Source organism: Mesoplodon densirostris, chromosome 2, assembly GCF_025265405.1.
Source record: "Mesoplodon densirostris isolate mMesDen1 chromosome 2, mMesDen1 primary haplotype, whole genome shotgun sequence".
Classification (NCBI taxonomy): Eukaryota; Metazoa; Chordata; class Mammalia; order Artiodactyla; family Ziphiidae; genus Mesoplodon; species Mesoplodon densirostris.
In genome coordinates, this window is record NC_082662.1 from 141712167 (window position 1) to 141725620 (window position 13454).

Consider the following 13454-nt stretch of genomic DNA (forward strand, 5'->3'; position numbering starts at 1 on the left):
TGAGTTCTAGTACAAACCCATTAGCTCCGGGATCCCCAGCATATCCCTTCACTCCCTTGGTCAGTTTCCTCGTTCATTAAACAGGGATAACCATCCTGCCTTGCCTTTCTCCCTGACAGCTCAGAGGATCAAGTGAGAAAATGCACGTGAACTTATCGACGACTATTTTTCCATCTGACTGGGAGGGAGAGCAGTGGGGTCAATAGACCGATTTCTATCTTGGGCCCCACTGTGAACCAATTCACTGTGCGTCTCAGATACGCCACCTCTGAGCCTCAGCCTTCTCATCTGTGAATCGAGGGGAATGGGTCATAGGAGCCCTGAGGCCTCTTCCAGGTCTGAGGTGGAGTATTCTGGCTTCTGCCTGACCCCTATCACCTCCTCCTGCAACTTTCAGGAACTACGCTGACCTGCTCCTCTGGACTCTTTCCCAGGATTTGAACCAATTCACCACCAGCAACTTCTTCACAATCCTCATACCAGCCAGCCCCCCAGGCTGAGGGTGTCAGCGCCTGATTGTGGCTAAACAAGTCGAAGAACTGGGCTGAGAAGCAGCTTGGCTCCTGATTCAATACTTGGCAAAAGAGCATGGGCTCCCCGCAGCGTGGTTGGCACCAGCCCTGCTCTTCGTGTCCCCATACCAGGTCCTGGCCAGGCCCTCAGCGGGGCGTGCGCTGGCTCCCTCTCGCCCGGGAGCCCTCCCCTCCTCTCCCAGGACACACGGACTCTGCCCTCCCAACTCACAGAACCGCTCTCCACGTGTGGAAAGAGGACAGGTGGGGGGTCAAGGGGCTGAGCCCCACAAAGGAAGAGAAAGAAAACCTTTCAACTATTAAATCTGTTTAGTAAAGACAATTTTGCTCATACAAAACAACAAGTTTACAACAATCTGAGTGCTGGACACGCCATCAGAGATGGGAGGCGCCGCGGGCACGCGTAGCCCTTCCCTCACACCCAGAGAAGACCCTGGGTGCGCCCCCCAACCCTGCCCCTGAGGGAGATGAAAGCTGAAGCATTACTGTCACCCCTGCCCCAAGGGACCATGGCACAGAGGGTCTCTCCCCACACCGCTGCAAATTAATACTGGGGAGGGAAGGCCCTCCCCCCCTCCCCCCCACTGGCCTGGACACACGACGCTGAGTTGTTTGGGGTCGGGGGGGAAGGGGCTGATGGGGAGGGGGCAGGATCGGGACATCTTTGGTGTGAAGCCTCCCCCGCCCACCCGCTAGGCCGCACGGATGGAGATCTGCAGGAGGGCCGCAAGAGTGGTGCTGTCTTTGCCCACCAGAGGGTGCTGCCGACGCCCCAGAGCCCGAGAGGCACACAAAACGCAGCAGCTCTGTGTCACTCATCGACTGCCCAGGCTCACCCATGAGGGCTGAGAGTGGGCCTGTTGAGAAACAGCAAAAAATGTAAGAAAATAAACACGAACGGGTTAATAGTGGCAGGAAGGGAAAGCAGAGAGATGACGTGGTAGATGAGCGCCTCGGAGGACCAGGGCCAGCACTCAGCAGGGAGTGGGGTCCTGGGCGAGGCTCCAGTCTTCCTGGTCGCTGTGCCAGTGCTAAGTCACTCCTCTCCACCTCCCAGGACCCGCTTACAGAGGCAGGCACGGACGGCCTGGCTCAGAATCTGGACACGCTTCCCAGGCACTTTGGCAGAGCCAGCGCGGGCAGGGCAGGCCTGAGGAGGGAGGCAGTTCCTGAGCCCCGACAGAGGCCCTCCCTCTGCAGCCCTGCACGCCCCTGGCCCCTCAAATGCACAGGCCCAGGCACTGATCCAGGCACACGGGCACGGGCACACGCACACACACAACCACACTCACTCCTATCCGTCTGGCACACCGGTGACGTCTAAGGGCTCAGCAGAGGAGGTGGGTGGCCTCCTGGCCCCAGCCCTCCACGGCCTGCAACTCCCGGAAGGCCTCAGCCAGCGGGGACCTGGGGCTGTAGTGGGGAAATTACAGGGCTGGTGGCACGACACAGGGACGCCCCCTATAACAGTTTCCACAAATATCCTTTAACAAACCCCAAACCCTTGTAGTATCCAGACAGGAAAGGGTTTGGGGGGAAGGAGCAGGAATGAGGGCAAGAACGATAAAAGAAGTTTCATAAAAATTCTAAGTCAAATTATCGATAAAACTGCAAAATGAGCACAGGTTCAAGAGCACCTTGCTCCTTCTCTCCACGCCCTCCCAGCCTTCCAGGCTCTCCCTCTCAGGGGTGGCCAGAACCAAAGGCAGAATTCAGCCTATGACGAGGTCCGGGCTCCATGAGGCTGAGGAGGAGGGGAGGCGGGAGTGGACAGTTCTGTGTCTCTTCATTTAAAAAATAGATTCAGGTCACGAGTTATTGCTTGTCCTCCAGTGGAGCAGGACGGGCCCAGCGGCTCAGTGAGCGAGGGCCGCGGCCTCCAGGGCCCGAGCTTTCTTCCGCCTCTTCAGAAGCAGAGGGTTGGATGCGTCTTCAATCTTTTTGATCTTGATCTGCTCATAGTCGACCCGCATCGTGGCCAAGGCACTGGTCATCTCCTCCTGGGGGGCAGTGACCGAGAGAGCCGTGAGAGGCGACAGGCAAAGCGAGGGCAGGATGCGGGTGACGGGTGGGAGCAGAGGAGACGGAGGGCAGGCCGGGTGACGGGCCCAGGGCTGGGTCAGCAGAGCCTGGCCACCGTGCTGCCACCGCTCTCCTAGAGCCCTCCAGCGACCCCAGGGGAAGGCAGAAAGACTGCCGACCAGGAGTCAGGAGACCTGGGTTCATGTCTGCCCCAGCCAATCACTAGCTGCATGACCTTGACCAGGTCGCCCCCACCCCGGACGTCAGTTTCCTAGTCTGCAAAGCGAGGAGATGGTACCAGATGACCTTTCAGGTCCCTTTAGAGACCCAGACAGTAGAGGGCTTGTAGAAAACAGCCACGGCCAACTTTAGACCAAACACAGAACCTCTACCCACAACCCAGCAGGGAAGTGGCTCAGAGCCGCTGTTCCTGTTGTAACAGACACCCCCTGGGGTGAGCAAGTACAGAAGCAACCCCTCTGGGCCAGCACAGCCTCTCACAGCCAAGCACCTTGGCGCGCACCCTCTGAGCCCCTCTTGGCCAGTGGTCCCCTCACCTTGACGTCCTCCCACCTCTCCTTGTCCTCCTTCAGGACCCGGCTGGTGTGCAGTGGAGTTTGAGGGACCTTCGTTGATTGCTGGGGATAGAGAAAAGTGTCAGGGTGAAAGCCTGGGTGGGGTGGAGCCCCAAGGGACAGTCCGCGTGAACCCAGGCCCCTCCGGCCCACCAGGCTTACCATGATCCAGGGGTGGTTCATGAACTCGGTGATGGTCATCCTCTGGGTGGGCTCTGTCTTCAGCAGGTTCCGGATGAGCATCTTCACTGTGGGGGAAAGCGAGGTGCGGGGAGGGGACAGAGATGGCTAAGGGGCCACCCCCCTTCTGCTGCTCCTTCCCACAGTTTTCAGGGAAAAACCAGATTCAAAGGGGCATGGACACACACCACCCAAGGAGCCAGCCTTGAAGACCATTACGGCTCCAGCCCTGACAGCCCCACGCGCCCCATACCCCAGCTCTGCCACAGGCCCTTCACACAGACAGGACGTACCCAGCAGCTGTGGGCCAGGTGCAGATCCACATCCACGCCACCCACGTGAGACCACCCCTGCACACGCACACACACCTGCACACACGCACATGTACACGTGGGTTCTCTACCTTCCTCTGATACTTCTGACCATTCTGGGTTGGGGAATTCATACTGGCCCATTCGGATGCGACTCTTCATGCCCGGAGAGATGGCAAGGCCATGGTTGGAATAGAAGGGGGGATACCCACACAGCCTGAGCCGAGAGGAAGTGGGAAGAGAGGGACAGAGCTGATGTTATTTAGGGTCCTGCGCCAGGACCAGAGCGAGACACAGGCTTCTCCTTGCAAAGGTCACAGAGAAATTGGGACTCACTGACTCAGGTACAATATACAAAGTCAAGGACAGGGACCGGGAATCCAACATACTGAGTATCTAAACCACACATTTTCCTGCCCATAAGCTAATTTATAGCATTTAGCTGTCAGAATCCACTAAACGCAGAGAGACAGGGACATGCAGGGGATTCTCAGGGCATCTCCCATCCAGAAGGGGAACGCTAATCTTTGCCTCTTCTTCTCATCCCACCCCTGCCCCAGCCCAGCCCCACTTCCCCCAGGTCCCTCCCCACACACTCACAGGATGTACATGATGACACCCAAGGACCACATGTCACAGGACTTGTCATACTTCTCTGGGCCCAGCACTTCTGGAGCTGCAAACCAAAGGTCAACGTGGGTGGGCCTGGCCCTCAGAACACTGGGATCCACCGCAGTTCCTCGGTGGCTGGTGCTCCCCATCCAACCCTTCAACCCATCTTGATGGGACCTTAGCTGGGCTGGGAAGGGGAACAGTCATAGCCCAGACCCAGGGTTGGACAAAAGAGACCAGAAGACCCTTCTCCAGGAGAGCCCTAGGGCTAGAATCTCAAGATAAAACAAGTCTTGAACTGCAAAGCCTTTCAGACTGCCATTTAATTTGACAAACACGTTTTGAGAGTTTATTCTGTGCCAGTCAGCTGGGGCTCCTGAACCAAATTTGCATCCCAGACTCCACTGGGAATCTGATGGGAATGACAGCTCTTCTCAGGAAAAGCGTGCATGTGTGCAAAATCCCACCCATAATCTCAGGCAGATAATTTCCTATAATGCTTCAGTCCCAGCTGAGTTCTGACGAGCCCTAGTTTGGGTCGGGTCACATCAGAACCAGTGCTAGAAAGGGCCTGAGGACTCAACTCTCCTAGGACCTGTGGCCCTGAGCCCGGCAAGAGGAGGGTTTGAGAAAAGCTCTGGGGAAGACAAGCTCCCCAGGCCTCCTCTGGACTTACCCACATAGTATGGCGTGTAACAAGGAGTGGTCAGAGAGTTGTGGCTGGTGGTTTCCTTGGCAAAGCCAAAATCAGTGAGTTTGAGAATGGCGTTGGGCCTTTTGGAGGTGTATAAGAGATTCTCAGGCTACAGAGAGAGAGACATAAATAGAACCTCTGCTGAACCTGTGAGGGGCTATCACTCCCTCCCTCCCTTCCTCCTTTCCTTCCTTTCTTCCTCCATTCAACAACCATTTGTCCAGCCCCTGTGATCTGCACAGCTGAGGGTGAGGACCCTCAGCTCTCTGCCTCCCAAGAGCTTACAGCGTGCATGGGAGTCGGACACTGATGCAGAGAACCGCAGTGAACACTGCAGTGACAGAGACCGAAGGTGTGGCGGTGAGGTGTGGCTGAGGAGCGCCGCAGGGTGAGGGTGGCCTCACAAGGCTTCATGACTGGGGTGCGGGTTTGCCCAGCGAGGGCAGGGCCTGCGGGGTAGAGAGTGGCACTCCGCCCCACTCTCGCTCAGGAACCGGGCAGCGGGGATGCAGGATGACTCTGGGGACCCTCCCTAGGGTCACCACGACCCTGACCCCTACGGCCTCCATGGCATCTGAGTTGGGGGGACTTGGGGGGGGGGGACAAAAAGAACAGCTGGTACCTTGACATCCCGATGCGCGATGTTGATTGAGTGTAAGTACTGGATCGCCTCACCGATGCTCTTCATGATCTCTGATGCCTCTGCAGAGAAGAGGGAATGTGGGAGCGGGAAGGAAAGTCACAAGATGTGTCATTAGGTTTGAAAACCCAATACACCGATCCCCCCACACAGCCTAAGGCTCCCTACGTCCACTCCCGCCCCCCAGAAACCAGGGAATGAGGAGCAGCCCTGGCTCAGCTGAGGAAGAAGGCCCCAGCGGCGAGCCGGAGAAGGCAGCAGGCCTTCGCACCTCTCACGAGAGCCCCTTCAGACACCCCGTGCCCCTGCCTGCCCAAGCCCAGGCCCCACAACAGACCCTTTCTACCTCTTTCTGTGAATGCCTGGTCTCCTCGGTCCTGGATTCGGCTGAAGAGTTCTCCACCATCCAAACTAAAACGAAGCCACAGTCAGATCTGAGGACATAGCATCCCACTAGCACTCTCCCCACTGCCCCTCCAAAAATCAGGCGTTTACATTTTAAGCTTCCGAGTCCCCATCTGGCAGTCCTCAGAAGGTGAGAGGCCTGGGTGGGGAGTGGGATCAGGCTGGGCCAGGAGTAAAGCGGAAGGGCTGCTCACCACTCCATGACGATCAGCAGGCACTTCCTCCCCGCGTACAGGTTCTCATAGACGTCCACGATCCGCACAATGTGTGGGCACTGGGAGGCCCGCCAGTGCAGCTCCACCTCCCGGCGGGCCTTGGGGCAGTCCTGAAGCATCTGCAAGCCAAACGTCTCCTGAGTAACCTCAGCGGGGCAGCCGGCTGCTGCGCCATCTGGACCTACTGCAAGGCCTGGCCCACGCGCTCGCCCACATCCCCACCGACACACCACCGACTCTCCTGACCCTGGTCCAACACCAGCCCTTAGCACTTTCCCTGCACTTCCTTCTCCTAAGCCCCGACTCAGAGCTCTGCAGCTCCCTCATCTGCTCTAAAAGGAACCTCAAGATGACCCCTCGTGGGGTCTCGACAGCTACTCTGAGACCACCCTTGACCATTCAGGGGAAAGGCCCAGCTATGGGCACGAAGTCTATTCCAGAAGGCGAGCAGAGTTGAGCATTGGGAGACAGAGGGTAAAGGACACCTGGGCAGAAAGACAGACCAAGAAAAACCCAAACAACAATGGAAAGGGGCCTAGAGACAGAGGAGACTCCAGATCAGTTAGAAAAGGTACCTCCAAGATCCCTAAACCCAGCATATCAAATCCCGAGCAATGTCCTTTCAACCAACAGATAGCCTCAGGAGTCAGCCCGGTGTGGTTTGAATCCTGGTTCTTACTAGATCTGCAACCTTGAGCAAGTTACTTAACTCACGGGCCTCGTCCTTGTCCCCTCTTCTTCCATGGACCAGGTGGCCAGGGGTATTAAAGCAGCCTGGTGCCCTCACCTGCCTCAAGGGCTGAATCTTTTTTTTTTTTTTTAACATCTTTATTGGTGTACAATTGCTTTACAATGGTGTGTTAGTTACTGCTGTATAACAAAGGGAATCAGCCATACGTATACATATATCCTCATATCTCCTCCTTCTTCCGTCTGCCTCCCACCCTCCCTATCCCACCCCTCTAGGTGGTCACAAAGCACCAAGCTGATATCCCTGTGCTACGGGGCTGCTTCCCACTAGCTATCTATTTTACATTTGGTAGTGAATATATATGTCCATGTCACTCTCTCACTTCGTCCCAGCCCACCCTTCCCCCTCCCCGTGTCCTCAAGTCCATTCTTTACATCTGTGTCTTTATTCCTGCCCTGAAGGGCTGAATCTTGACTAGTCTAAGCCAGGCCCTTTACTAAGACCTGACACTGGTCAAGAAGAACTTTATAGGAAGTCTGCTGAGAGGCCTCTTAAAAGGAGCACAAGGAATGCACACCACCTCTCCTGCATATGACACCTAGTGCCATGGCAGTCATCTTGGTACCAAGAGGTACCCTGGGGTGGTGGGTGATGCATCAGGAGCACTAACAGACCTGCTGGAAAGTGCATGAAGCTTGGTGAGTAAGATCAGATGGCCAGGACGGAGCCAGATTACAGAGGGCAGGGAAAAGCAAACACAGGAATTTCCAAAAGTAAAACTAACATTCAGTTATGCTATGGTCTATGATATGCTGGTCCTTTCCTAATTGTACAACGGCTGCCCATTTTACAGGATGCGGAAACTGAGGCTCAGAGAAGTAGTGTGTCCCAGGCTCAGTTCCTGGGGAAAGGCAGAGCTGGGGTTGGAAACCAGGCGTGGTGGATTCCAAAGCCTAAACCTTTTCCACGATAACACGTAACTTTCAGAGGAGGGGCAGAGACCGAGATTTGTCAGTCTCAGATCACCAAATGCAAACTGGCTTTGCAGAGGCAATCTCCCAACAGCGGCCCAGATAATTCAGTCTCCTAGAGAGCAGGCAGAAGACAAGGTCGCCATGGGGTCACACTGCCACCTGGTGGCCATCTAAGGACACTGCACAGGTCCTGAGTTTTGCCACCTTCAACTTCATTTATTTGGATGGACCAAGGAAAAAGGTTATTTTCCTTTCCCACGCACTATGAGAAGGAGGAGGAGACGCTGGCCAATTTCATTTGCATGTATTTCAATTTCAACAAGCATTTATCGAGCTCCTACTATGGGCCACACACTGTGCTAGACGTCAAGACCAGATAGAAGAGTCCCAATCTGAAAGAACTCAAACTGGGGAGTGAGGGCATGAGGGGAGGTAGACACACAGAAAATGCTTCTAATCCAGAGAGATAATGTGCTGTAAGACTTATAAGTTCAAAGCGTTCAAGAGAAAAAGTACTCAGAGCACCCAAAATAGAAAGACCTCTATCGCCCCCTACAGGCACATAGGAACTGAAGCCCAGAGAGGAAGAACTGAAGTTGTCAAATTTACTCAGAGGCAACATGAGGTCATTGGATTTACAATCATGAGAGACTTGGGCTTAGTCTGGAATTTGTCAATTTCTGGTTGCACAGCCTTGGAGAGGCTATTACCTTTCTGAGCCTGTTCCACATTTGTAAGTTGGGGGTTAAAATACCTGCCTGGCCCTCTCCCTCACAGAGCCATTGAAAGCATCTAATGAAAGAATACCTCTAAAGTGTGCTTTGTTATCAGAAAGGCACTCACCACTGTAAACCATCAACATAACTGTCACAGCACAGGGGCCCTCTCCATCACCTCTGAGTTGAGGCTGGAACATCCTGATATAACCAAGAAACCCTGATATATACAAGTCACCAGCAAGACTATAGGCTGGGTTTCTGTCTGCAGCCCTGTGAGACCACTGCCTGGAAACCAGCTCTGTGCTCTAACCAACCACAGCTGTGCTAAATGAGGACACACCAAGGCCCAAACCCAAGTGCATGTCCCTCGGCCCCTCCTAAACTCAGAGCACGCACTGCAGGTTCTGCTTGCTCTCTTTGCTATAGACACGTTAGCGTGTGTGGCATTAGGTAAAAGAGAATCTACAGCCAGAATACCTGGGTTCACATTCCACCTCCAGGTTTACACACAATTCCTTACCTGGAAGAGGAGCTGGATTGGCCTAGCACAACAAACCTGGTCTTGGGAATCGCACACAATTTGCATCCCGGTTCTGCACTTCCTAGCTTGTGTCAGGCAAGCCAATCTACCTTTCTGAAAAGGGTTTCCTCATCTGTAAAACTGGATTCAATGTGGCAAAATAAGAAAATTGGAAAGAGCAGTATTTTTAAATTCTAAGAGAAACATAGTAAGAATTTCCCACGAAGACTGGTAATTGACAGCCAGGTATGTATTTATCAGAAATCCTTGAATGGATATAAAAACCAGGCCACGCAATGAAGGCAAGACCTTCAACCCAGTCAGGAGGACAGGCTGGCTGACGTCACAGGGGCAAAGCCATTAAGAGCCAAAGAGGCTTTGTAGACAGCTGTGGGGTACAGAAGCCTGGAGAGAGGAAAGCAAGAATGTGCTAATCTGGAGTACCATACCAGGCTAAGTAAAGATCCGCAAGGGGGGTGCTGAGCTCTGAGCCAGAGAAGAGTCAGGGAGAGAAAACAGGATTCCCGGGGTGCTGCCAGGGGCCACCAGCAGAGGAACACAGCAGGTTCAACCAGAAGCCAAGAGAGTCACGTGGGACAGGCTCCTACCCCTTTGGCCTGGACAAGGACAGTGGAGGCGAAAGGGCCCAGAAACACAGCCCTGAGGGCTCACGTCTGAAGGAAAGAAGGGTCTTCCCACCAAAAAGCCACAGGCACTGAGACAAGGAATGCCTGAAAGGGATTATAAAATATTTTAAGCCCATGCTAAGCCTGGAATGGATACTGTGACTTGCCTCGGCCCCCCTGTAGTTTGCATCTGAAATTCCCTTGCTCTGTAGAGAAGGTTAACTGTTCCATGTGCTAGACTGCAATGCAATAATAGGCAAGGTCACCTACCTACCAAGTGTGGCGGGGGCCAGGGACCAGGCCACAGAGCCCATTGCCTGGGGAGGAACCTCTAGGGTAATGGTGGCAATGAGGGAGCTGTGGGAGCTCTCTCAAAATACCGTTCCATTACCATGCAATCCAGCAATCCCAATCCTGGGCATATATCCAGAAAAGAGGAAAATTCTAATACAAAAGATACATGCACCCCAATGTTCACAGCAGCGCTATTTACAATAGCCAAGACATGTAAGCAACCTAGATGCCTGCCAACAGATGAATGGATAAAGAAGATGTGGTATATATATATATGCAATGGAATACTACTCATCCATTAAAGAGAATAAAATAATGCCATTTGCAGCAACATGGATGGACCTAGAGATTGTCATATTAAGTGAAGTAAGTCAGAAAGAGAAAGACAAATATCAAATGATATCACCTATACATGGAATGTTAAAAAAATGATACAAATGAACTTGTCTATGAAACAGAAACAGACTCACAGAGAACAGACTTGTGGTTGTCAAGAGGGAGTGGGGTGGGCGAGGGATGGAGTGGGAATTTGGGATGCAAACTAGTATATATAGAATGGATAAACAACAAGGACAGCACAGGGAACTCTATTCAATATTCTGTGATTACCTAAATGAGAAAAGAATCTAAAAAAGAATGAATACATGTAGATGTATAATTGAATCCCTTTGCTATACACCTGAAACTAACACAACATTGTAAATTAACAATACACCAATAAAATTAAAAAAAAAAAATACTGTTCCATGCCTGTCTTTGCCAGAACGTGGAGGGAAGAGGATGGTGCCCCCTTATAAATCCCCCACCAAATCTTCCATCATGGGGCCACATGAAAAGACTCGGGAGTAATCAGCATCCTAAGCCTAGGTGAGCCAGAGAAAAGGAGAGAAACAGAGGCTGGGGCCTGAAGCGCAGCTCACCAGCAAGGCCGATCTGAGGACAAGACAGGAAGGAACAAGCCCCAGGTCCCAAGGCATCATCCCCTTCACAAGCTCCACCGCTTACCAATTGTGTGAACTTGGGGAAGTTTTTAATCCCTTTGTGCCGTAGTTTCCTGATCTCTTAAATAGGATAATAACAGAACCTACCTATATTAACTGAATTAATACATATGCATTATGTAAATTACTAAGAACGGTGCTTGGCACATAGTAAGCACTGCATTAGTGTTTGCTATTATTGCTCTGCCCCCCAAACCACCCCCCACAGTGTGCCAGAGTCCCACTGGGGTGGGCAGCTGGGATCCCACTCACACCCATCTCATTTAAGGTGCTATTAATAGCTCCAGGCGCTGGGTGGAGGGGGATCCAGAACACTGGGAGAGAAGCGGGCTTAGGCATCCTAGCCCTGAGTCTCCCTCTCCCTCCCACACCACCTAAACTAGACAGCTGGGGGGTGGGGTGCACAGGTCCTGAGAGAATGAAGCCATCCATCCCTTCCCAAGACTGATTCGGTGCCAAGAGTGACGCAAACGTCTGAATCAGGCAGAGCGTGGTGCCAGCGTGTGGTGCACCTTGGTAAATAAGACCTCCTCTGCACTCCCAGCAGGAGGGCACCAACCCTGCTGTGGGCCAGGCTCACCCACTCCCCTCCCCCCAACAAGGAGGGGGCTGACCTGGGCACTCTGCAGGCCAGAAGAAAAGAGGAGGACTTGGGAAGGAGAGGTGCTGCTGTGGGCTGAGTCCTAGCAAGCTCCTTAGCACAGAGCTGGCAGCAAGCAAGCAGCAGCCAGAAAGGAGCAGGGAGAAGGGAGCCCCTGCTTCCAGGGAGGGCTCTGAGCTAAACGTGTGCTAAGCACCTCCAACGGGGAGCCCTCAGACCCGCCCCAGGAGGACGCATCCTATTTTATAAATGAGAAAACATAGGCTCAGAGAAGCTACGCGATCACTTCAAGGTCTGAGCTGGCTGTCCCCAGCAGGGCTGGAGTCTGAACCTCATTCTCACTGCTCCCAAAGCCTCTTTCCCACCACCCCGTGGTAAAGCAAAGGGTACAACATCTGCCCAAGACTGTCCATGATACCAACAGCCAAAATGGGGGCTGAAAATGTACATAGGCCTTAAAGTGCAAACCAACCTTTAGCTCCGAGATTCTAGAATTCAAGAACTGTAGAATTTTAGAATTTTACCCTATGGCACTAATCACAGGTGGAGCTTTAAGGCTATGTATATTCTAAGAGTTGTTCACCTTAACTAGAAATGGCTAGCAAACCAAATGCCCAGCAACAAGCAATAGAGGTTGCTTGTTCAAAAAGAGTTTATCTATACACTCTTCAATCATTAAAATGATGTTTCGGAAGAATATTTAATGCGAAATGGATTCCTAAGTGTCTCAGTCACCTTGTCGCTATCAGCAGTAGCACTTTATTTTTTTTCTTTTGCAGCACAACTCCCAATCTGAAATTTCCTTAAATTTATCTGACAGTATGCGAAAAAGCAACCTACAAAGCTTTATGTACAGTACAGTTCTATATGTATACCTATTTATATTCGTGTGTATACATATACATATATATGGAAGTGCATTCACAGTACAATGTTAATATTGATAATTATATATCTCAAAGATAGGATTACAGGTGCCTTAATTTTCTTTATTATATCTTAATTTTCTAAGTGACTTACAATTAGCATATATACTTTTTAAAGAGGCAAAGAAGCTTACTCTCCAAATTCTACTTGGAGGCTGTCACCCATACCCCCAGGCCCTGTGGCCAGGGAACAGCAGCTATGGGCTTCCAGGCAGTTCTGCCAAGTGGCTTAGCCACAGACCAGGGGCTGCCCAGTCGAGTCTTGAGCAAGAAAGCAGCTCATGCCCAGTGGGCGCTGGATGCTGCACAGCCCTCCTCCAAGGAGAGAAGAGCAGAACTGTAGTGCAACCTACACAGTCACTCTCCGTCCTGCTCCAGCTCCACCTGGCCCTTGACCTAGCCTCCCCAGCTCTCCAGCTAGGGGTGGGGCATCCATGTCTGGCTCAGAAATCACTGGACCTCTCCTTTCAACCTGAAACCTACAACACTGGGCCCCCGGATCCCTGAACAGTGAACAAGGAGGTTATGAGGAGTCACAAGGCTGCAGGACCAGGACATGCTGTCCTGGCATCATGTGTTATCTCTCTAAAGAGCCAGGTCCCTCCAAAGCCCCCGTCCCTGGCTCTGCAGCCATCGAGGGGATGGGGAGACATGTGGCACTCACAGCACTTGACCTCACCTGCCCAGATTGCCATCACTTGGCAAACCCGGAGTGCCTGGCACGTGCCACACGCTTGGAAGGTGCTGGGAAACAACAGAGAACATGACAAATAAGGCCTGCACCCCCATGGAGCTCACGTTTTAGTGCAGGAAGTACACAACAAGCAAGATTTTTTTTTTAATTACACATCATGATTTGTGCTATAAAGGACATAACTTGTGTGCTGCCACAATATCTCCCAAATTTCAGAGAGA

The 13454-nt window shown here is 52.5% G+C and overlaps 1 protein-coding gene across 2 annotated transcripts in view; it reads right to left on the reverse strand.

The window, feature by feature from the left end:
- Positions 1-823: 823 nt before the first annotated feature.
- MAPKAPK2 (MAPK activated protein kinase 2) overlaps positions 824-13454 on the reverse strand; it is a 45643-nt gene continuing 33012 nt past the window's right edge. The window contains exons 2-10 of one of the 2 annotated variants that reach the window (XM_060091006.1): positions 6167-6306; positions 5914-5978; positions 5550-5629; positions 4910-5036; positions 4222-4297; positions 3714-3838; positions 3293-3378; positions 3113-3193; positions 824-2533 (exon numbers count right to left, since the gene is read on the reverse strand). In XM_060091006.1, coding sequence (XP_059946989.1) covers positions 2390-2533; positions 3113-3193; positions 3293-3378; positions 3714-3838; positions 4222-4297; positions 4910-5036; positions 5550-5629; positions 5914-5978; positions 6167-6306 — 924 coding nt within the window. In that variant the 3' untranslated portion in view covers positions 824-2389. Of the gene's footprint in view, positions 2534-3112; positions 3194-3292; positions 3379-3692; positions 3839-4221; positions 4298-4909; positions 5037-5549; positions 5630-5913; positions 5979-6166; positions 6307-13454 lie in introns of both variants that reach the window. The other variant, XM_060091005.1, reaches the window with a different exon arrangement.